Genomic DNA, 26,158 nt, shown 5'->3' on the forward strand with positions numbered 1-26,158 from the left:
AAGCCAACGCAAATGTGAATTAGTTAAATATCTGTTTTTAAAATATTTTAAGTCTTTTATATATATAAAATAAGTTTAACCTACCAGAAATCAAGCGATAAAAATCCTATTTTTTTTGTTAAATACCTATAAAACATTTGTAATGAAGACAGTTTTCAAAGTGACCAGCCATATTGAATTATGTCACTAATTTTACGGAATGCAATATATTTTTGACAAAACGAACTTTAAGTTGGTAAAGGCAATTCGTTGGTTAATTTAATATGTTCGTTTCTCAAATTTTAAAATCCCGTATTTTATCAACAGGAATCAAACATTCTAAATGCTAAAAACCAAATGTGAAGTTCATTTAAACTGCCTTTACAAAGGATTTCAAGGATTGCTGGATTTTCTAATCAGGTATGTTGTTTGTTTTTTTTTTTCTTCAGTTTATTCACCTTCTCCCTTGTTATGGTAAAGAAACTGTATAAAATGTTTTAAATGGTCAATATTTTACAATAATTCTGCCGATTTCAAAGAACGTCGGAACGAGCGGTATGCAATATGGCGCTCGGAAGTAAGAGGTTGGGGTATGGAGGAACGGAATTCATAACCTCTTATATTGTGGAGTAGATGAAGACCTGTTGTATATATATCAAAAATTTTGATGTGTACCTTATGTACCACTTATGGTGATATGTACCTGATAAACATGTACCAGTCACGGTCATGTGTATCTAATACAACACAATGGTCTTGTGTACCTAATGTATTACATATGGTGATGTGTACTTTATAACTGGTGGCGATGTGAACTTGATGTACAATAAGTATTACATGAATCACTAATGGTTATGTGTATACACGTATAATGTACCACTGAGTGTGATGTGTACCTCATGTATCACTGATTGTGATGTGTATCTTCTGGTTTCATATCTTATGTATCACTAAAGTGAATGTTAATTTGAAATATCACTTAAAGTGATGTGTACCTGATGTTCAGTTTGTTATTTACCCCAAGATCTCGTACAGAATATTATAAACGTTCGCAAATAGTGTCTGGTACTAGTTTATGGAACAGTTTATCTGAAAATGTCAGAAATTGTAATTTGTTACCGTCTTTCAAAAGTGTATTTTTCTACATAAAGTTATTGATGACAGTTTTTATGATATCATTGAATGTATTGTATTTGTATGATGTATATATGTATTATAATACAGGACCACTATGTTAACTACTATAATGTACTAATATGTGTTTATTCTAGTAGGCTATTATTATTATCATACCAATCGTGATGTGTACCTGATGTAACACTAATGATAATATGCAATTAACACAAATTAAACATTAAATAACATTAAATAACACAAATGATGCCGTGCACATTGTGTATCTATAATCAATGGTAAGATTTTCATGATGTATCACTAATCGTGACGTCTACCTGATATGACAGTAACGGTTATAAGTACCTGGTTTCACACTCATTGCTTTGTGTACCCGATATACCAGTGATGAAAGTGTAATTATTAATGTAGCACCACTGTTGAAATGTACCTAATGCAATATCTTTCTACCGTTATTTTAAGGCCCATCTTCATAGTCACGTGACCCTGAAAAATACTTCCTGAATGATAAATGTAAGCTCTTCTTGCATCAGGATAATCTCCGGAAAAAATCATTCATTTATGTACGACATTGGATTATTTTGTGTTTTGTTCATCGCCTCTGTGAGCGGTAAGACACCTTTTGTTTGTTGTAACTCGAAAAGACTTTTACGAATTGAATACGAATTTCTAATTTTCAGTAAGATAGCATTTTAATTGGTTGAAAGTAATATTTTTGTTACAATGAGGAGTTGTTCTTTTTTTAAAGAAGAGAGATCACTTATATTTTGTTTAAAAAAATGAACCTTCAGTTGTCAAATTTAAAAGGCTCTAAACTGTGATCACTTATCTTTTCACTAATAAGCATTTGATTTTATACACTGTAAAAGAAATGCTCTAAACGTTTATATCTTTCAATTGAGAATTTTAAAGATAAAAATTCTATGGCATTCAATTCATACTTAGGTAGGCATTCATTTATAAGTATTTAATGATTAATATATTTTCAGTACAATTGGAGAACGTTGATCGTCCAATTAATCTTTCCAACCATGCATAATATATGTGTATTTAGTGTTTATATTAATTGATACTTAATCAGTGTAAATTTGTGAATGTCTTTTATCTGATACTGTGGTATTCCAACTCCACTTAAAACGAAGGCCAGTAATCTGGTTGGGAGACTTAGGATGTGATGTGCAAGAGTAATCAAGGGAACCAAGGTTATAGCGGTAATCAAAAGAATGTAATCCAGGGACAAAGACCAGACATGGAAAACAGACACACATAACAAAGAACACAAAGTAACTAAAATCATACATACAAAGTAACAAAAGCAAATGAGCAACTCGGACTCCACTAAAAACTGGGAGCATGGACCAGGTGCACCGGTAGGGTAAGCGTCCAAAGTATTAAACGTTGCAGTTGTTTCATTAACAAACATAACATATAGTTACTTAAAAATGATGGACACCAAAGCAACGCAAAAAATTATCCAATTACTCCCTTTAAAGTCTGTGGGAAATTTTTTCTTCAATACATGATTCATATATTGAAGAAAAAAAATTCTAACAGACTGTAAAGGGAGTAATTGGATACTTGGACGGGAGTCAAGTACAAATTAGAAATGAAAAGGCAAGACATAAATACGATACATTGATCCTATTTTCGAAAGACTTAAAGAAATAATAAAAATGCATTACAGATATAACACATATATACACAACACACAAAAGAGATAAAATTATCATACCTCTATGATAATCGATAGGTTACTATCCAGGATTATCACATTTATTTATATAGTTCCTGTGATGGTTTATTTTATGAAGAAATCATTTCATGATCTTATAAAATAATCATACATTAGTAAATAAAGTGCCTTTACAGTGAACTAATGAGTTACTCCACCCATAATCTTATAATAAGTTAGGTATTATAGTATAATATAGTTTAACATGTGTTGTAACTACTTTGCTGACAATTTGTTAGGGACATAGTATGGAAAACGATGAAACAATACACCTGAAATACAAGCACGGTAGTAGTATACTAGATTTTCTGAAAGTGTTGAAAATGACGTAAATCCCCAAAAATAAATAAAATATATATACGCAATCAAAGTTCCTAATATCGTTGATTTCGAATCGAGATGAAAATCAGATCGGAATTTTATCAAATTCGTATCCCTGAAAAGGAAGTAAAGCGAAGAAAAAAAAACGTCACGCTAGATAACTTTATAGTAAATCTAAAATCGGTCCAGTGCGATAGTTTAATGGACTCTTTGTTAGTTGCTTAGACTATAGTAGGTCTATAGTGCAGGTAGAATTTAAATATTACTTAACTAATTCATACAATGGTTTACACCTGATCAGTAAGTGATATGGACGTACGGTGGAAAACATTAACTATAATTCCACGTAAGAAGCATGCAGACTAGAAGTTGAATCAATTCTTATATACATGTACTTTTTCCTCCGTGAACCATAGAAAATTGTAATTACAATTGTACAACTCCACTTAGAAGAAGCTTCTGATGTAAGACATTATAGACATTCTGCCTTCATGAAATTTACACCCCTGCGTAGATGACTTAAATATCTAAGTTAAGGACAGTTCACCGAGCATGGTGGTAATTGAGGAATAGTTAAACGTTGAAGCAATGATACAAATTTTGTTGCCGTGTTAAGCCAATGTATGTACATTAAGTCTCTACTGTTTTAATATGGAAAGCGTTAACACTGTCTTAATCGAATGTGAAACATGCACCTGAAAACAATCTTAAACAGAAACTATATATACAAAAAAGTACTTCGACAAAAAAAATGGATAATTATTATCAATAAACATTGTGAAATAAATCACATTTTAGTCCGTGCATGCCTTTCTTTAATGACATAGAAAAAGAAGGTACAACACTAATTGACGCTTAAAATACAAACAGTTACATTTCTCTACTCACAAATAGGAAATAATAATATAAAAAAAATTATAGGTACATGAATGAAATGAACGAATACTAAATGCCTCTGTAACACAATGAGGACAAAACTTTACAGTGGCAGAGGTAAAATTCAAATAGAAAGAATAGTGTTGATACAATGAGCTAATTTTGTCTACGGTTCCATGCTGCTGTCAGCAATATCTGAGTTAATATACAGAGAATACAAAATTTATTTTTTTTAAAGTACCATATGTTTATTGAGTTTGTCCATGTATGGAAGGCCAGAAATGACCGACGCTGTTACTTTGTTGCATAATAGGAAACATTATCTGTAATATATACATGTAAACAACTATTCGGGGACTCATTGTCACATACAGTATCTTAAAGTCAAACATGTTTCCTTTTAGGAACCCTCTAAAAGGTTGTCAAATTACATAGTCTTATCTAATTTTTGTATGATGCATTACACTAGAAATGCGAATAGTTCAGTTTAATTTTTAACCCTTGTCTTAAAAGAAATCTTTTTTTGTAGTTTCAAAATATCCTTTGAAATAGTTTGTAAACTTCGTATTATGGGGTGCCGAATGGGACTTGATCTTTTTGTAATCAAAATCAATTTTGTGTACACAAAATTAAATTCCGTCACAACAAAATCATTTTTGTCGTACAAAACAATGTTACACAAACTTGTTTTATGATCAGTTCATTTTTTAAAGACGAAATTCAATTCATTTTTTTGAGACAAAATTCAATTCTGTTTCACAAAATTCAATTCTGTGAGATTAAATTCAATTCTGTGTCACAAAATTCAATTCTGTGAGATTATAGTCAATTCTGTGAGATTATAGTCAATTCTGTGAGATTATATTCAATCTTGTGTCACAAAAGTCAATTTTGTATGCAAATTAAGTTTATAGAATCCTTTGAATACGCAAATGAATTCAAAATGTGCAGCATCATGTGCACGTCTATTACAAACTTAAAGCATTCACTGCAATACAGAGGACAAGGTAAGAATTTGCCCAGTTATGATAAAGCACATAAGTGGAAGAAATATCGGATATCGTAATCGTATAACCCACAGTGTCACTTAATCTTGAATCTAAAGATTGATCATTTGAGCGTATGTACACAAACGGGAAACGAAAATTAGACACATACTATGTCAGTTTTTCATCTCGCCCGACCTGTCCCACTCAACCGAATTTCTTGTGTCATGCATCAATAGAATCGGAATGAAAAAAGGAATCTATCTGTATCTGGCAAAAAATCGTGAGGGATAGTGGAACAGAATAATCATTCGCCGACTTTTGACAGATTAACAAATTTCACGGCACAACATATTTCTTGGCTAATCTGACGATTCTTTTAGCCAACAAAATTTGGGACAAATACATTAATACAAATTATCTTGTCAAATTTTAACAAATTTGGTTGCGATTAATATAGGTCGGGCAAAGGCATTTTATAGTTGAGTTGAAAGATGTCAGAAAATGATCACGTGATTCACCAGGGAAAATCCTAATAAATCGAGAGTAGAAAAATCGCGTATTTCAAAACCTGTTTTAACAAGCAAACCTCATAGAAAACGTATAATAGCAATTTTAGTCATTTCAAAACAGTTTTACTGTAGAAAGCAACTTAAAAGACTTTTTTTAATTTCACTTAAAATGGCCTTAATAGTCCTGCGTTTTTCGAAGTAATCGGAAACCTGCGTCTGCGAGACCCGCGGTTACTTTATCCAACGAGAAATCTTCTTACAAAAGCGTGATGAGAGAATTCACTTGCATATCCAAAGGATTCTGTAAACTAATTTTCATACAAAATTGACTTTTGTGACACAAAATTGATAATTGTCTCACAAAATTGAATTTTGTCTCACAAAACTGATTTTTGTGACACAAAACACTTTCTGCATTTCTACTGCATTTTCTGTTATAAGCATACTAGTATCATCCGCATACAATAGTAAAAGTATAGTCCAATATTTCAAGGAAATACCCTTTAAGCCTCTCTAGGCCTTAAATATCATGTTGTAAGAAAAATTCTTCCGAATCATTTATAAAAACAGCAAATAAGATTACACCCATTTTAAAATTAGATAATTCTGAGCATTGTGCATTTACTTTTGTTAACAATTAATTAAGCTTTTGAATACATGTTATAAATTGACGAAAAAAAATCCTAGTAAAATTACATTAATCAGTTTTTGCAATAAGTATTCTCCAAATGGTATCTAATGCACAATAAAGTTTTTTTTCGGAAGAAATATAAATTTGAATCAACCAATAGAGAGAAAAAAATATTATCTAATGTGGAAAAGCATTTTTATAGAACCCAGATCTCGTTGTACGTTCTAGTGAATCTGCGAAAAGTGTGAGTCTGCTATTTAGTATTGCAGGCTTTATTCAGACATGATATTAATGTAATTCTTCTGTACGAATCTGGATCTTTTGGGTCACCTTTATTCTTATATATTTGGTGAACTGTTCTCTAACACCAATTATCTGGGATTACTCCCTTGTCTAAGATAAAAATAAACAGCTTTAAGAAGTGTCTTTGTAAGAATAATGCAAAATCTGAAAAATGATACACCCCAAAAAAGGCTACATATTTTTATTATTGATATTAAGTTATTTTATGGATCTATATTATGAAATATGTAATTATTCATTCCAATTTGTCTGCTCTTAGGAGATAACCAACATTGAAAATTCAATAGATTTTATTGTATTTAAGTGTTATTTACAGAGTTATCCCCTTAATTTTGAAATCTACAGTGCATTCTATTTAATTTCTATCTTCTAAGAGCATAGGTTATATGAAAAACCAAATGTTAATTTCTGTTTACAATGTCAATTTAAACAAAATATCAAAAATAAAAAAAATATGTAGGCTTTCCAACCATGAATCACATTTTTCACGATTCTTAGCTGGAGTGCTACTTAAATATACAGTTTAACATACATGCTCTCATTTTATCACAACATGCAGCTTTATTATTCTTCAAAGCTCTTATATTACAACCATCTATGTTTAAAATAGTTAAAAATTCGATTTCTTTTAAAACTGGCATTTTAAAGTTATCTATGTCATCGATTTAATTCAGTTCTTTAAAATGTTCGTAAAGTGAATTTAAATCCATTGGAATGTCATCCTTCCTTTACCCACGTATTTTATTTCAAATGTTCCAAAATTACTTTGAATTTGATTTAGAGGTTTGTCTTTTTCAGGGATGAATTGATGATTTAAATAACTTTTGATGAGCTCTCGTTTATATGCTCTACTGTATCAAGGCTAAACAAAATATAAACGAGGATTCTTAACCTTCACTACTTTACTTCAAAATCTAAAATCCGCAGCTTTTCGAAAACTATTTCTCTCCAAACTATTGACTTTTCAACTCTTAACACTACATTACCACATGATAAATTGAAATTTCGTTTAAAGGACTTATTCGTACATATAAATCTTTTGCTGTTTCGAAAAAGATATGTTGGGGAGCGTTCATCTATCGTGCGTTTGGTGAGCGTTTAGCGTGCGTTTGGGTATCGTGCGTGCGGGAAACCTAAACGTGTCAAGGAGTGTATGTATCTTCAAGCAATTGACATATAATCTGTAAATGATTTTACGTGATTACAAATGAAGAAAAGCTTTCATGGACGGAAGTTATTATATGGTATTTATTTTGATGCTGTATTATACCAGTCAAACAGAATAACATTTGATATTTGATGCCGAATACGAAAAATGGCACAAGTATTTATATTATGCGTACCTTATATATAATGTGATTGATTGATTGATTGATTGATTGTTGGGGTTTAACGTCCAAGCAGCAATATTTCAGCTATATTCAGACGATGAACATGAAGTGGATGATAAAATGAACATGAAATGATGATGAAATGAAAAAGGGATGGGACACAAGGATAATGGGGTCGACAAATTTTGATTGCCACTGGAAATAGGGAGATGGGTAGGGTCGGGCAATTTAGCCTCCTGTGGCGGAGCCCTATGGTTCCTACTCCGGGAAAATACCACAGTAGGGTTCTTTAACGTGCAAGGAACGTGGCATCTTTCCCAACACGGTGCACTACTATGGTTTGCGATCAGGTTTTCCGTATTATAGCCTGACAACCCCAGCATGTAACACGCCAGGGGTACCTCATTCCACCACACGGGGGACACAACCCAGTTGCTCTGTTGGCAGAGCGCCTAGCCCCCGGCTAGTGTTCTGAGCACTATTTAGTCGCCTTTTACGACAAGCTTAGTGCCGCTGCAGACCTATTCTTTTGACACCCGAACCTGCACGGGTCAATGTGATTAAAGAGGATGTTGCTACTAAGTCTTCGTTTATATGACAGTCATACGGAAGCAAGTTTGTTTTCTACGTTAGGGATGTTTATAAATCTGGTTTTATCACGGCAAATAAATATCGGTCATTCATTATTTTTTTCGTACGAACTACACTTCAGATTCCTTAACTTTGATCTTAAATGCTTGTAATGAAGATAATGTTCAATGATATTGTCTCTCTGAATTGGAATTTTCTGTCATGACACCTTCTCCTGAATTCCATCCGTTAAAAGTGAAAATAAAAAAGAAAACTAAAGATATGGAAAATTTTAAGGCGATCAACTTTTTCTAGATTTATAACTGAAAAATATAATTGTTATTGACATACATTAAATAACATCAAAGATTATTCAGATACTGATCTGTAAAAGAAATAGAAGGATCCTATGGTGACAATATACTACTGAAATGATATATACTCGCATTTCAACAATAGAACAATTTCTTTTATTGTAGTTATCACCACTGGCCTGATTCCTAAAGTGAATTGTGCTTAAATGTATCTAAGTCCCTATTTCAAATCGAAACTTCCTGTTCAAGACTGAGGGGAACATTCAGAATGTAGAGTCATAGTTGAAGGTAAATTAAACGAAGCAGTGTGAATCCAAGCATTATTTCTGCGAACTGAAATAATGATTTATACACCTTAGGTAGGTATATAGACTTGATACTTTGCACAGGAAAGTCGATGTCCTTCTCTTCAAACTATAACATACTCATAACACCTGACTTTTGCACGTGTGACTGACTATCAATGTATTTTCCTTTTGACAACAGTCTTGATTTTGTCACTTTGTTAATTTTATTATCCTTAATTTCAGATGGACAAGAGACCCATGTGCCTTACCATGAATTACCACCGTATGATGGATGGTACAACAACCTTGTTCACCCTGATTGGGGTGCCATAGGTATTTTTTTTATTTGGGTGGGGAAACTGGGTCACATTTTTTTCTAGCTCTGCAGACCTGATTTTTCCTCTTATGAATAAGAGAGGACTTCTTTTGAAAATTAGATGTCTCTCATGGGTAAATTGTGGATTCGAATTTTTTATACTGGAGATGCTGGCAAAAAAATCTATTTTTACAAAACTCAGCGTCGGGAATTTTTAAGCAATACACTCCCACACTTAGACAATCAAATGATTTGTGCTTTATACAAAATCCAATTTGGTAGATGGTCATGTTTGGTAATGAACCAGCCAATCTTATTTCGCTGTAAATGAGTGTATACCATGCTAGAAAATAAGGATAATAAGATATCCACCTTTTATCATAAACTTGTAATGTAATCATGACATAATCCTCTGTATATATATATACATGGAGCAGGGTTTAAAAAACAAATCGGCACAAATTGTATAAAAATTATACGAAATTTCCCTAAAAAAGTGAAAAATTTCAGATATGATCAATAAATAATATTATTCTTTCATAGATATAACATGAACAAATTGACAATGTCTCCATTAATTTTTAATTTACTACAGAAAGGATTGCTGACCCTTTTCATGAGAAAATGCACTTAATGATGAAAAGCTCTGGACTTTCTTTCCGATTGACTTAAAGTCAAATCTTTGCAAACAGATTGTGCAGTTGAAGTCCCAGTGAAGTACATTAAAACATGTTTATATTGTTTACACAAATAATATATAGTACCTGCATGTTTCGTGTTTCTATTTCAGTCAAACTTCCTTGTTTGTCTATCTTATCAAGCGCTTTCATGCTTTAGAAAATATATTGTAAACTTTAAAGCTCATAGGTAAAACACATTTAACTTGGTAGACATAAAACCCCCCAAAATTCAACAAAACTTCAACACTATTTGTTTAGAAAACTTATGGTGTAATTTTAAAATACTCTTGTATACATTGTGTACGAATTCTTAAGAGATAAATTACCTTCACTACCCGTAAATATATACTAAGGGTTGTTTACAAGTAAACAAGATAAGAATATAAGCGAGCCCCTTCTGGAAATACACGGGTACATTAATATCCAGGAATGTAACTAAATTCACCCAAAAAAGCGAGAAGTGTATAAAATGAAAAACAAGTACTACCTTTAAAAAGAATGATAGCCGACGCAGTAAACTTTTGTTCAGTAATAGAGATACAATGAAATGACGTTGATCGTACAAAAGAAACCACGAGCCCGAAGGGCGAGTGATTTCTTTTTACGAATCACAACATTTTATTTTTTCTGTTACTTAAAAAATTGTTTTGACGTCTCCGAATTAATCTGTTTTGACTTCTAATTAGGTCTTTTGTGGAACTGAAGTGAGTTAAATTGGCTTTGGGTATATATTGGGTATATATTGGGTATATATTTGGGTATATATTGGGTATATATTGGATATTTTAAACATTATTGTACTTCTTCGTTTAAAGATGTTTCGAGTGAACCATGACCTACAGCAGTTTAATTTGATCCATAGCAAGAGGTCGATATGTGAACAATTGATGATATGGCCTGACCCATGAGCCAGATCGTCAATTCGACTTTTTTTTCGAGTTTCCGATAGGCATATTTATCATAATATTGTTTTCCAATGAAAAAGCTCAAAGGTTTGTCTCCATTTCTCTCTTATTTTGAAAAAAAAATATTTATACATATGTGGTCCTTAAAAGTAGCTATCATATTATACAAAATTAAGTGCATGTACTCTTATGCATGAAATTGCAAGTCGTCACTACGAAGCAAGCGAAGTGTACAGTTAAACGCTAGGTGGTGATAAACAAACTGGCGAAAGGACTAGCGAAACCCAACTTAGATTCGCGGATATACACTCAGAAGTCAACGTCAATAATATGACTGGACCTTTTCTTTAGTTCTTTTGTGGACAAATGATAATTAATAGCGTACTGATAAATCGAGCAACGGCTTACACTTTCTAAAAACTACTCACTGAGTTGTTTGTCCAATGTTGATTTCGGAAAAAAAAGAATCAACTGTTAAAACAATAGGTTGACGTCACAACAATGGTTTAGTTTTATTTAAAATTTTCTACATTTCATTTAAGGAAATAACTCATGGCACGCAATTTCTATTATCGATACAGTTTTATCGAACGCGTCTAATGTCAAAGGGTAAAAAGCAAAATTATACCGACTGCATCAAAAAATATTTGATACTGTAAAGTTGCAGGGAATGACAGAAATCAACATTTTCTTATCAGATTACCAACCTTTCACTACTATAATGGCGGATGTCTCAAAAATAGTAGAAAGGACTAAAATAACTAAAACTTCCCTTTTCAAGGGGTTTGTATAGTGATATTCGTCTTTGTATGTAAATTTAAGTTCCAATATTATCTGTAACTTTTATTCTTCTGTCATCCGATTTAATGTTCACGACTATCGTTTTCGGTCAACGCATTTGACACCCCATAAAAGCTCTATTATTCACAAATTAACACATGCTCCTGTAGACCGAATAGACAAGGGGCGCGACAGTAAGTTGTACATGTATCTGGGTCACACAATCAAATTGACTCTTATTAAGTCCGGAGTGTCCATTCACTTTTTTGGTAGGTCGTAAAATGAGTTTTAAATTTTTACTGTTGTTCTCCTTTTGACTAGATTTTTAAATATATCTTTAATCTGTTTTAATCGTGTTTTTCATTTTATTACCAATTAAGACCAGATCCATAGAAAATGAATACACATTGGCCACTCACTTGTTCTAATTATAATATAAAATTAATAGCAAAACCACTTTTTGTCTAACTTATTAATCACGACAAATGCAACTCACGTACATTCTGTGTGTAAGTGTTTTAAATCAAAATAAACCATCTAATATTCATATTGAATTGCTGAACAAAGAAGTTATTATACTTTTAGAATGGAATAAACCAAATGAACAATACGTTTTCTATACTAAATACAAATATACATATATAAAGTGCACCAAATCTTTTTTTACTGAACTACTGCTGAATCACAATCTCTCTTTAGGTTTTCGAAGCACGTTAATAAAAGTGCTGTAAGGAAAATTATCTACTCGGGAATTTTTTTAAAAGGATCTATGAGATTATGAATTTCATTATTAGATATATAAAAAGATAAATACATTCTTCCTCATGGGTTGTCATAACTCTTGTGTCTTAGTCCAAACGTTATTTCAAAGGTAATAACCATGGCACCAACACTGTGTTGAAGTGACACTTGACCCGATTACTCAGTACAACACCTTAACATTCAACTCCATGAATTTTTTGTAGAAGTTACTTATGAATGCATCGAAGAAAATACCACAATTTTCTGTGCAAATCCAGATCAATATTGGTACAGGAGAATAGACAAAATATTCCATTGAAATACATGTAACTTGTCAGAATTTTTGTTTTTAATTAACATGTATGGAAAGGAGTTAGATCCATTTTCTACGTGATAAAATTACAAACAATCATGACAAAGCAATCAAATAAAGTAGCTTTAAAATCAAAATAAAATCCTTAAATGTTTCTATCTTGTTTTATACACTTTGTTTTCCAATTTAGATGGTCAACTTATTCGGAAATCTGTTCCCAAGTATGCTGATGGAGTATACCACCCATCAGGCAAAAACAGACCAAACCCATTTGATATAAGCAAAGCGGCTCATCACGGCGATCCGGGACTCGGATCCATGAGGAATAGAACAGCAATGATGGTATTCTTCGGTAGGCATATAATCACATGCTATTAATTTACTCTAGACTGTATTAAACAGTTTTTCTTGGAATATTTTTTATCATTATTTGACTAAATCAGAAACAGATAAAGTGAAGTAAGTTTGTTTTAAGCATGTGTTTAAAAAGATCAAACAAACAACAATGACCCCCCAAATAAAACTATTAGATGGTTACAGGCCAAGTTTCATAAAAAATATTCTCAAATTGAAATGTCCTAAAATCCTTGAGATATTTCTCAAATTGAAAATTTCAAGGAAGCTGATCGAAATTTGAGGAAAATCTCAAATAATACGTCGTAGAAAAATCTATTTAAATCAGACCTAGATATTGTTTTATTTAGTCAATAATGCAATGGAATAATGATGTAAGAAGAAATTGCACAAGCAATTATACATTTCATTCATGTATGTTTGTAGGTCAACAAATAGTAGAGGAGATTCTTGATGCTCAGAGACCAGGTTGTCCAATCGAATACTTCAATATTCCAGTTCCAAAAGACCATCAATTTAGCGAAGGTAAAGAAGATCTAGAAATGCCGTTCCAAAGAACCAGATATGACTCAAGGACGGGGTATACACCAAACAATCCCAGACAACAAGTAATATAATATATTAAAATCTGTTCAAGTTACTTAAAAGACTATTTACTTTGTCCCTAGGAAAACAATTTGTAATTTAGAAAGGACACATTAACATTGATACAACACAACCGTACAATCTTAAACTTAGTAGTAGAAGTTTTCGATGGTTTAAATTGTTTAAGGTCTTCACAATTCGTCATATGTAAAGTTAACAGCTTCGAGAAAACTTAACTTCGTTGGCATCCTTATTCTGGTCACATGCCGAATTAATATGGAATTCGTAAAACTGACAAATGATATAATAAAACAACTCATCATTCACTATATTATTGTATTAACCAAGATTTTATGCACGCATTTGATTTATGGTTTAGTTGAACGAGATAACCCCATATCTGGATGGAACTTTGATATACGGTCCCGGTAAAGCCTGGACTGATGCAATCAGGTCTTTTGAAGGTGGAAAACTAAAAGCTAAAGATCCAAATAAGGCGATAAAAGACAGTTTTCCCGTAGACAACGATATCCGTCTTCCATTTGCGAATCCCCCTGCACCAAGAGACCACTTCCTCAGACCAGTAAAACGCTTTTGGAGTAAGCTTTACCCAACTTTATATCAATTGTAGAATTTTTTTAAGGAAACATAAATGTTTAAAAAAATATTTATCTAGTACTAGTATTATTTGCATGTTTCCTTATACAATTAAATAACACCATATAACATACAAACGTTCAAAACGCTGTAACAACACCATGTAACATACAAACGTTCAAAACGCTGTAACAACACCATATAACATACAAACGTTCAAAACGCTGTAACAACACCATGTAACATACAAACGTTCAAAACGCTGTAACAACACCATATAACATACAAACGTTCAAATTTTCATTCTGGAGATATTTTATCCACAATGGATATCATTATACAACATGCAACGTTTATCAAAATATAAAGTTTTATGATGTCTAGTTAAATAATTTTTAAGAATTGGACAACTTATCACAAAATCAATTTTAAAATCTGGAATCAGACACTGGCATAAAATGCAACACTATGAAATCTCAGATCTTCTTCGGTAAGTATTCGCCCCGTGCAGGTCCGGGTGTTAAAAGAATAGGCCTGCAGCAGCGCTAAGCTTGTCTTAAAAGGCGCCTAAATAGTGCTCAGAAACCTAGCCGGGGGCTAGGCGCTCTGCCCACAGAGCAACTGGGATGTGTGCCCCAGGTGGTGGAATGGGGTACCCCTGGCGTGTTACATGCTGAGGTTGTCAGGCTATAATACGTAAAACCTGACCGCAAACCATAGTGGTGCACCGTGTTGGGAAAGATGCCACGTTCCTCGCACGTTAAAGAACCCTGCTGTGGTATTCGATAGGAGTAGGAACCTTTGCGCTCCGCCACAGGAGGCTAAATTGCCCGACCTTACCCATCCCCCTTTTTCAAAATTTGTCGACCCCATTATCCTTGTGACCCATCCTTTCTTTTTTTTCATTTCATGTTCATTTTATCATCCATTTCATGTTCATTGTCTGAATATAGCTGAAATATTGCTGCTCGGATGTTAAACCCCAACAAACAAACATCGGTAAATATTCAATAATATCGACAGGGCCTTGTTACCCTTGGTTACCCTCTATTACCGGTTTTAGATCATCCCAATATATACTAATGACCATAAAAAGACTTAGTTCTTATGTTGACGAACTAGGGTTGTTAGTAATAGAACGACTTTCAGTAGCAATACTTTTTTTATGTCTTACAAATGTACCATGTATCTGAATATTATGTTAAACATGACTCTCATTGACTATAAATGCTGAAATTCTACTATGCTGAACCGGAATAACTAAAACAAATTACTTGCTGTCAAAATAACCATAAAGATATAATTTTTTGACAAATAAATGTTTACAAAATTGTCAATTACAATATATATATTCCTAGTCACATCGTATTAATTCATACCATACTTAGGAATAGGAAATCCCAGAGGCTTTGAGAACCCATTTTTACTCGCATTTGGGGTGCTTTTCTTTCGTTGGCACAACTACGTCGCTGAAGACATAGACAAGATGTACAGAAAGAAAAACATAATGTTGACTGACGAAGAAATTTTCAACGAGGCTAGAAGAAGAGTGATCGCCCACTACCAGGTAAAATACACATCACAAACTTTAGACATTTCCAGTGATTTAAGTACACGGGCAATCCAAATTGTGGAAGAAATCGCACATTGAAATAATTCCTAAATAAATCAGTATTGGAGTTTACTTACCAAGCCAAATCTATTAGTACGATAACCCGAACTAAGTACGTTGTATCCATGTACTATCTATTATATAATTCAATGTATACAATGTACCAGAATTCAATATGTTTATTATACTAAAGCTTTGGTAAAGGGAATGTGTACAGATGCCCGCTCATATGGTCCACAATCTATTTACAGCTCGTATGAAATCTCTGAATTGAATTGGATGAAATTTTCATACCTTTTTAGCACATGGCGCCATTTTTCATCGCCCATTTTGTTTTTCAATCTGAATGACATTTGGGTTTCATGATGCAAAAATAACTCTGACATTCGTCGACAAAAAAGGAAGTGGGGTCACCTTTTCATCCGCAACTCCGCTGACATCGCGTAACCGATTTCTATTCACAAATTCCGTATCACATTATACAGCTGTGCTCTTCTTGTTTGTTTTACAATCTGACTGACTAGAAACTTAGTTTATATAAGCACATCATACCGTGAGATTTGATTTAGACTTGAGTAACATCAAAGTTCCTTTTTGACTTTATTTATGTTTTCAATATGATTTCTGGCAGGAGAACGGGGCGTATCATCTTGTAAGCCTTACTTCCAGTTTTGCTATTTTTTTTTTAATTTTACATTGTAAGCATTTTTCAAGCACGTACAATACCACCTCCCGCAATATTAAGTGGTGTAATAAAAACATACTGTCAACCAAGCACATTTTAGCGTCGGACAGAAAAGAATTGCCATCAATATAAATTTATCTAAGCTGCTTGAATGATATTGGCATTGCGCATTTAAAAAAAAGATGTTCATATATCACTTTTCTTTTCCTATAGAAAATTGTAATGGAAGATTGGCTACCAAAATGGTTGAAAATAGGTAGTGATTCGAGCACTTTCGACGTACCACCGTATTACAGGAACGATTCATCACCAAGTAAGATTTGATAAGGAAACAGAGGTAAAGTTGAAATGTCCTTTTGCATGTTATAACTAACCAGTAACATTATCAAATGAATATTACAAGTCGTCATGTACATATCGTAGTCATAAAATGTCAAAATGTTCTTGCATTTATTTGCATTTTTTTGAGTGGATTGAACAAAAAGCAACCTGTTTAGAAGGGAGATCACTTCAATGTCTCCTCCCTAACGTATATAGACTATTTCTGAAATATTTCATTTTTGTTGTGATGGAGGAGACAAAAATTAGGTCATTAAAGCCCTATTGGAATATGGACTCTTGGTTAATATTTGACGCATTTACCAAAGGACCAACTTGGACACGTTGGTCATCGGTTACGGAACCTGATGATGAAATCTTCATGTATTGGTGTCAATTGAATGCCCTGTAATCTGATATTTTCTGACATTTTTTTCTCCGTATATAAGTAAATCTTTAAAAACTAGAAATTGTAACGACATTTTAAAATTATCACTAACTGAGCTATAAGTATAAAATAATCCGTGGATGGCGCCTCAAAAACGACACAAGAATTCAAAACATGTACACATGTACAGTATATAAATTAAATACTCAACTTATTTTTTCTTTCAGCGTGCAATACTGTTACTTGCTATAACGGATACAGCTCAGATATCCATCCTGGTATTACACAGGAATTCCAGACCGCTGCCATGAGATGGGGTCATACCGTCGTAACACCTGGCATTTGGCATAGGTACATAAAATACGCATACAATGCGTTAACTTAGTCTGTTAACTATTGAAATCATGTAAATAATCTAATGGTATGATATTTCAGTGTGTGTACTCCCTTTACATACACAAATCTTTCTTATGAATCACCAATTCTTAGGCATACGCAAGCAATCGTATTTAATTCGTCGGCATTCGCAGGCATTAGTATCGATTCGTTAAAGAAGAGGACATGTTTTTGGTATGTCAGAATTTTTTACTCGAATGTCCATGGATTTCTTTGAAAATTGTTTTCGTACAGAGCTCACAAACTTCTCTTCACCATTCTTAAGGCATCGTCAACCGATCGTAAGAACTCGTTAAGCATTCGCAAGAACTGCTTGCATTGCTATTAAATACGATTATTTTACATTTACGAGTTATTGCGATTACATGTAGTATACGATAGTTTTTCGACGGGTTTACGGATAAACAAGAATTCAAGCAAACACTTATGACGTATACGACTGAATTGCCCAGGACAAAAAAGGATTAGCTTGTCATGCGAGTGGGCAGAGAAGTCGGAAGTATTGTTTGTTTAATATTGACTTATTTCTCTTGTAAAACATGTCATATGTTCAGTAAAAGAATGCATGAGGCTGTGTGGCTTGAATTTATATGACATTATAATGCAATCCCATTGAAAAATCATTACCGCTTGTAAAACAGTCGTAACTAAACCGCAACTTAATTAACCGTAATCGTAAGAATTCGCGTTGCACTCAAAATCAATCTTAACTTATGCTTACGTCAATTAATCGTATTTAATGGAAATGAAACGTGAACTGTTATCTTAAATGCATCACAATGATTCTTAGTAAAGTGATCGTTAATACTTGTTACCAATTGCAAAGCACTCGCAAATCACTCGTAAAAGTAGCTTCATTTGCAAGGACTCGTGTTGGTTTTTCCGAACCTTGTAAATTTTGAAAATCCGCAATGATTCGTAAGTCTTAGAAAGATTCGTGTATGTGAAGGGGGTGTATTAAACAAGGAAGTAAACACGGTACTTGACAATATGGCATGTCAACTATTTTAATGGGTAAAGTGTCAGTTTTTATTTAAACTATTGTTGCGACGTCAACCTATTGTTTTAACAGTGGACTCTTTTCTTTTTCGAATCATTCGTTGCTCGATTTATCAGTACGCCACTAATTGCCATTTGTCAAAAAAGAACTAACGAAAAAGTTCAGTCATTTTATTACCGTTGACTTCTGAATGTATATTCGAGAATCTAAGTTGGGTTTCCGCTAGTCCTTTCGCCAGTTTGTTTATCACCACCTTGCGTTTAACTGTACACTTCGCTTGCTTCGTAGTGATGACTTGCAATTTCATGCACAAGAGTACTTGCACTTAATTTTGTATAATTTGATAGCTATTTTTAAGGATCACATATGTATAAATGAATTTTTTTCCAAAATAAGAAAGAAATGGAGAAAAATTTTTGAGCCTTTTCATTGGAAAAAAAATATGATAAAAATGCCGATCGGAAACTCGTAAAAAAGTCGAATTGACGATCTGGCTTTTGGTTCAGGCCATGTCATATGAACTAGATACCACCAACTGTTCACATATCGACCTCTTGCTATGGATCAAAGCTGCTGCAGGTCATGGTTCCACTCGAAAAGTCTTTAAATGAATGAATGCAGTAATGTTGAAAATATTCAATATATATACATGAGGCGAATATATACCCAAAGCGAATTTTGCTCACTTGAGTTACACAAAAGACCTAATTCGAAGTCAAAATAGATTAATTCGGAGACGTCAAAATAATAGTTTAAGTAACAGAAACAATGAAATGCTGTTGATTCGTAAAAAGAAATCATTCGCCCTTTGGGCTAGTAGTTTCGTTTTTACGAATCAAAGGCATTTCATTGTATCTCTATTACGTATTGGAAAGTAAATATTTTGAATAACTGTACTGTTATTCCATTAAAATGAAATATTCTCAAAAATTGTTTATTTCTGTATCATTTAAGAGGATCCGGCACACACTGTCCGTACAAGACACGCATGACTATAGCTCCTACGAAAGGAGAGGTTCATGCAATCAGATTATGTAATGCATATTGGCTCGGACAGGTAAATTAAATACACGTTACATGTAACAATCATTCATTATAACACAGAAATATGCCAGCGTAGAACTAAAGATTCCTGATTTGCATTCGAAATCTTATTGTTTTTAGAAATCTTTCAATACGGTATTTACATACACCATGTATTTGCCTAGCCCGGTATTGTGATTATTACTTCACTGACTCCCAGTCGAGGAATTCGACGGTACGTACATCCAGTCAAAACATTATGCTTACCTTACATGAACAGAGAAGATAATTCCAAAGTGTGATCTTCAGTGGCGGATCCAGGGTGTTGTCCAACGGTGCACCGGACCTCCCTCTCACCGAACCTAATTTATTTTATTAAAATTATTCAAAGCTGACCGTTCTCAATGAACGATTTAACAAACAAAATTAATCTTTTATTGTAATAATTGTCACAATAAAATGTCAAAATTTTCGAACTTAGTAGAAGTTCGTGACAACCGAAATGCTCTTCTGTTCAGGCATCACTCTAATAAATAATTTCATTGATCCGTCCCATAAAAAAATATTTTGATGTTCCTAGGTATGGGCCCAAGACAACATCTCAGTGTTCTTGCAATTGGTGAGAAAGAGATGCTTGACTGAAATATTAACCTCCTTAAATCATGTCTTCATTTGTTAAATGGGAAGTTTAGTATTTAAAACGTGCACCAGTAGATGGTCATAGAGCTCGATAACTCTAATTGAGGATGTTGACACTAAACACATCGTTAGTTGGAACTCGATTTTGTATGGAATCGGTGGTGAAACAAATCAGGCAAATTGACGTTAATGTTAAACTTTACTTGGAACCACCCCAATTTTCTTTCTGGATCCGCTACTGCCCTGTTTGGCTTACACATTTAGCTCTAGTTAATATCTTATCCATTTCATCTTTGCAAATGGGACCATTGTTTACATGTGTGTTAACAAATTAACTCGAATATTGTTTCTATTCATATCTTTTCTTGTAAACTAATCATGTGAAAGACAATATTCACTTTTTATATACGTTAAATAGGAAACTATCGATAATGACCTTGGAAGTATACTACGTGGTATGGCATCCACCTTGGCAGAGCAAGAGGATCATATTTTAGTTCCTGATCTTAGAGGTAAATTAAACTACTATTATTGTATATACATGTCGATGCATGTGTATAGATATGTTACTAGCATTATTTAAAAAAGCATTTCATGTATCAGACAGTTTATAAAATGCCACTAAATAACATAATGATATACGGAATATTTAACACATTGATTCAACGGTTTTGATATTTAATTTATTAATTTTTTATCATTGACATTCTCAAGGTGTTTCTCGTTTCCAATAAAGACCGTGGCTTTACTCATATTTAGAACGAATAGACCTCATCGCCTGAACGTAGAAATTCAAGGTGGCGAATATAGCTGTGCTGTATTTGTATACAACATGCACATTTTAAACTGTAATGGCCACGATAATAATAATTATCTAAGATTACTATGAAACCGGAAGTTTTTTTTATGAAATCTCGAAGCATTTATATGAGCTGCAATTTAGTTGGAAAACTGTATGGACGAGTACCGCTTTTTTGTAATTGATGGCTCTTGTTTGTTGAACTTAACTGACAGTATTGCAGCGATGGTTTTTAGTGCGTCCGTTGTGAGGAAGAACTACTTAAGTTTAAAATTTACGGTATTTAAGGTTTAGGAGTTTTCCCGTGTTTTCTTATTGCTCGCTGTGCTATTGTTGGCTAGCTTGACCATGCATTGTGTTGGCTAACTTGACCATACATAGTGTTGGCTAGCTTGACTATGCATAGTGTTCGCTAGCTCGAGCCTGGTTTTGTTGTTACTTGCTCTTCGACTTGGCACCCGACTCGTATTAAATCATCATTCAAATGCACACTGTTTTTGTTTTAAACAGATCACGTGTTTGGGACATTAGATTTTTCCCGTCGTGACCTTGCTGCTCTTAATATTCAGAGGGGAAGAGATCACGGTCTTGCAGGGTACAATGACATCAGGCAGGCGTATGGATTACAACGTGTCAATTGGGATGAAATAAACAACAACACTGAAAAGACCAAAAGCTCATTACAGGATGTAGGTCATTCTGAATCGATGTTTTTTTCTCTTTACTCAATATATCGCTGTAATTATACTAAAAATAAACCAAAACATAAAAAAAAATAAATAAAATATAACAAACAAAACAAAACAAAACAAACAAAACAAAACAAAACAAAACAAAAACAACAAAACAAAGCAAAACAAAACAAACAAAACAAAACAACAACAACAACAACAACCAAACAAGAGACAATCGATTGTTTCGATTTTATCATTTGTACTGTAAGAAACTTTTATTTTGGGGAAAATAAATCGTTTTTTACATCAAAATTATCCAAATTCTTACCGATATAGCAAAAATCCATACCTTGTCAAAATGGCGAATTACTTAGTTGTCAGTTCTATCGAATTGAGTAAAACTGAATGGATTTCTTAGAAGCTACGAAAATGCAACACGAAATGTTATACTCCCAAACGAAGGCTGGGGTTAATTTGTTTAGATTGATTTCATAGGACGCTTGAAGTCAGAAGCAAGTCACTGAATTTGGTCATGAATAAAAATCGCGAATTCACTCGTCAGTAAGTAATCATTATTTGCCGCTATCAATGTGCATAAATCAATATTAGGCATTGTGTAGCACAAACATTAACCGTCTTCGATATGACCTGATTGGCACGGAATAATTATCAATGTTTGAAAAACTAAGTGCATATACACCTAACCTTAATGGAATAAACACGACGAATATCAACCCAGTTGATATTTTTTTCTGGGGCAATTCACAAACTTGTTTTTAAAGCGGGCGTAAAAAGGGGTTACGACAATATTATGCTGCTTATTTTGACCCTAATTGCGCGCAAAATCAACAAATATTTCAACAAGGGGGGATGAAACCCCAAATACCCTCCCCTTTTCCAAGTGTGCGAGTATTGAGCTGTATTTTAGTGGAAACGGCTACATACTGCTGCACTGCCTAGCTTCGAAACTGTACCTACTTTTTGTATGGGCATTTATTTCATGAATTTCTCAATGACTTGGTCGTTTTATCGTTTTCTTGGACGGTTAGATATTTACGATATCACAGCACGGACGATGCGACAGTGCGATTGGTGGTGTGTGATTGTGTATCTAATATGTTGTAGGCATTGCCTATAAGTAAGCACGGTATTTCTTTTGACCATTATTTAGTGTCATTGTAAATGACAATTGGATTAGTTTTGAGCACATGCATGAGCATGAAGTATTGTCAAAACATATATATGTGTATATATTTGAACCCCTATGTGCATTTGTCTATTTACCTGATGGACGTTAAATGAAGGATTTTCGTTAAACTTAACTTTGGGTCTATTTTCGTTAAACTTAACTTTGGGTCTATTTTAAGGTTATTATGATATTTTCAGGCCATTCATAGAGTCAAAGCCTTGTTTGGAAATACGACACATCCAGATGATCTTGACCTGTTCACAGGAGGTATGTTAGAAACCACATTCGACGGACCAGGTCCTCTGTTTCAGAGAATTCTACTTGATCAATTTCTCCGCATCCGCCATTCTGATCGTTTCTGGTATGAGAATAAAGAGGAAGGGTAAGGAAATAAACATTTTAGATTTCGGTTTTTTAAAATTTTATGTACATGTATATAGAAACTATGTATGCAATAAATACATGATACAAGCACTTCCCCAAATTGTTTTCACGTTTTTAAAATTTAAAATGTTTTTTTATATATTTTTTTTTTTGTAATTTTGAATATCTGATCCAATATTGTGACACACAGTCCTTATAAATTCCTTGCATCATACGGCATATCAAATCACATAAGAAAAATAACAGCAACAACAAATAAACACACACAATACCAACAAAAGAAACAAATCTTTGTAGGTATCGATTTATTCAATGACAATGTACATTATATTTTGTATTTTAACACCCAATAACAAAGTATTAGAGGTGTTTTGCGGGTTAAATTTTATCAGGTAAACTTGTGGCTACAATATTCAAAAGTAGCAAAGAATAGTGAAGAAAGTGAAAACTCTAATTAAAGCTAACAAAATTTATATTATTAACGACAAAAAATTGTGAAATTCGGAAAGTGTCGAGCGGTGGAAATGGTTTCGAGTTATGTGTATAATTGTTTTCTTATTGTAACAAATCGCTCTCCCCTTGAGTTATTATAAAACGTTCAGACAAGATTCCTGAGGAATCGTTATAGACCTTGTAACAAATTTGTCGACAGGTAGTATTCTAGGTTTTTGTTTCAATGTAAGAAAATGTTTGATGTGATGTCCACTGTGATTGTACAATTTTATATACATATTTAAATCCCATTTGTCAAATTTATTTGTGATGATTTTTGTGACCGAGTTGTTTCTAGGCACTGGTTTTAAGTCAAGTCATATTCATTATATCTATTATATACAGATCGTTATATATATACAATGATTACTGAAAATTGTACACTAAAACTGCAAAAATAAAGTTGTTACATAATGTACATCCATTCACTGTAACAACTCATTCCTAACTAACTTTCATGAACTAATACTTTCAAACACTGGCCAGCACATTCCCATACATCTCAATATCACACACTTGCCAGCATATTCCCATACATCTCAATATCACACACTTGCCAGCATATTCCCATACATCTCAATATCACACACTGGCCAGTACATTCCCATACATCTCAATATCACACACTGGCCAGCACATTCCCATACATCTCAATATCACACACTGGCCAGTGCATTCCCATACATCTCAATTTCACTCTAACATTATAACAACAAACAAAGACATTTAATGTCGGTACTTGTCTAGAGCCAGGAGATTATGAAAACAAGAGCGGTAATACATAAACTTAACTGTCCAAATCAATTCATTAAGATTAACATTCTGAGACACAACAGTAAGAATAATATACTTTACAGATGGAGATCAAACAGATAATTAATTAAATTGCAAATTAAACACTTTTAACACTTTGTTTTACCTGCCAATTCAAGCAGTCGGGTTCAGAAATACAGTCTCTTCTTATTTGATACCATGCAATTCATTCCTTATATTTTTTGTTTTTGTTTGTCACAAACAATTTTACTTGTAAATGTATTCATTTTATACATTTTCAAAGAAATTAAATATCGAATAGGTTAAATATTTATTATTATTTATTATTATAATCATAATCATCTTCTATTATTATTATTATTATTATTATTATTATTACAGACAAGGATTATTTAATGAAATGAACGAAATAGAACGTGAACAGATGATAAATGAAGTAAAGAACATAACACTAAACGACATTATCCTGAAAGTTACTGATGTAACAGAAGACGAAATCCAAGTCGACGTGTTCATTGTTGATAAAGGCAAGTGAAGTTCATTTATTGTATACCATAAACCAAGTGAAGGAAGTACTATTTTTATATGGGCTTCGACTTTACGTATAAGGAAAACAAAACAAAACAACAAAAAAAAAAACAACAAAAAAACCCCAAAAAACCAAAAAAAAACAAAAAAAACCAAAAAATAATAAAAATAAATAATAAAAAAAAACTAATAATACTGATTCATTTAATCTTAAAGTTTATTTTTAACAAGGCTGAATTTTCTGCAGATACTCGATGTCTTCAACCGGAACAGTTGGTAGCGGATTCAAACAAAGCATGCGCTTCATGTGACAAGCAGAATATTCCAATGCTTGAAAATTGTACGAAATTGGAGCACTATGACTACTTTTCTGGTAGTGAAATTTCCTTTCCTTTGACATTTGTTTGTTTAGGACTTTGTGTACCAGGTAGGACAATTTGAGAATATTTTCTATTTTGGAAAAAAATAGTCGTTTCTTTATTATGCTGTCTTTATTTGATAAGGGAGTGAAGTATTTTTGTGGGATAAACATCATCTAACATAATCTTAGAGTTATACCTTTATATGTTGTTACCAAATTAATGGGTCCTCTGATTTTTTAATGAAGTATTTAGAGACTTTAATTGAATCATTTACTAGATCATGGGCAAACCTTCAACAAAATAATCTTTATTCTATCTAGCAACAATTGGTGTTATGCTTTTACTAAATAAAAGAAAACAGAAAGAGATGCAGGAGGCAAAGAAGCGGTTGTCACCAAAACGTGTAAAGACTGCTGACCCTAACACCTTCAACGGTAAAAAGTTAAAAGTATTTAGTCCTTACGCACATAAATATTTTAGGTTTTCTATAAATTTTAAATAAATATCTTCATACTGGTTTAAATCACAAAAATACCAAAGAATGGCAACTTGTTCAGTTTTTAACAAATAAATTGAAAGCTTTACCCAACAAATGTAGAAAAAAACTTAATAGTCACTACAATATCTGAATCCAAATTAAAATTACTT

The 26,158-nt window shown here is 32.9% G+C and overlaps 1 protein-coding gene across 3 annotated transcripts in view; it reads left to right on the forward strand.

Moving 5' to 3' along the window:
• The first annotated feature begins 1,559 nt into the window (after nt 1–1,559).
• The window catches only part of LOC148622513 (dual oxidase 2-like), a 40,438-nt gene continuing 15,839 nt past the window's right edge, over nt 1,560–26,158 (forward strand). Inside the window, exons 1-15 of one of the 3 annotated variants that reach the window (XM_088572537.1) lie at nt 1,560–1,723; nt 9,220–9,309; nt 12,902–13,063; nt 13,492–13,673; nt 14,030–14,249; nt 15,636–15,814; nt 16,758–16,857; nt 17,478–17,601; nt 19,601–19,703; nt 20,727–20,820; nt 21,618–21,796; nt 23,168–23,352; nt 25,002–25,147; nt 25,396–25,575; nt 25,831–25,944. In XM_088572537.1, the coding sequence (XP_088428663.1) occupies nt 1,618–1,723; nt 9,220–9,309; nt 12,902–13,063; nt 13,492–13,673; nt 14,030–14,249; nt 15,636–15,814; nt 16,758–16,857; nt 17,478–17,601; nt 19,601–19,703; nt 20,727–20,820; nt 21,618–21,796; nt 23,168–23,352; nt 25,002–25,147; nt 25,396–25,575; nt 25,831–25,944 (2,164 nt within the window). In that variant the 5' untranslated portion in view covers nt 1,560–1,617. Of the gene's footprint in view, nt 1,724–2,021; nt 2,059–9,219; nt 9,310–12,901; nt 13,064–13,491; nt 13,674–14,029; nt 14,250–15,635; nt 15,815–16,757; nt 16,858–17,477; nt 17,602–19,600; nt 19,704–20,726; nt 20,821–21,617; nt 21,797–23,167; nt 23,353–25,001; nt 25,148–25,395; nt 25,576–25,830; nt 25,945–26,158 lie in introns of those variants that run through there. The other 2 variants (XM_088572538.1, XM_088572539.1) reach the window with 2 other exon arrangements.

The sequence above is a fragment of the Perna viridis genome, chromosome 3, assembly GCF_037379345.1.
Source record: "Perna viridis isolate PV_CMFRI_1.1 ecotype Kerala chromosome 3, ASM3737934v1, whole genome shotgun sequence".
In the NCBI taxonomy this organism is placed as follows: Eukaryota; Metazoa; Mollusca; class Bivalvia; order Mytilida; family Mytilidae; genus Perna; species Perna viridis.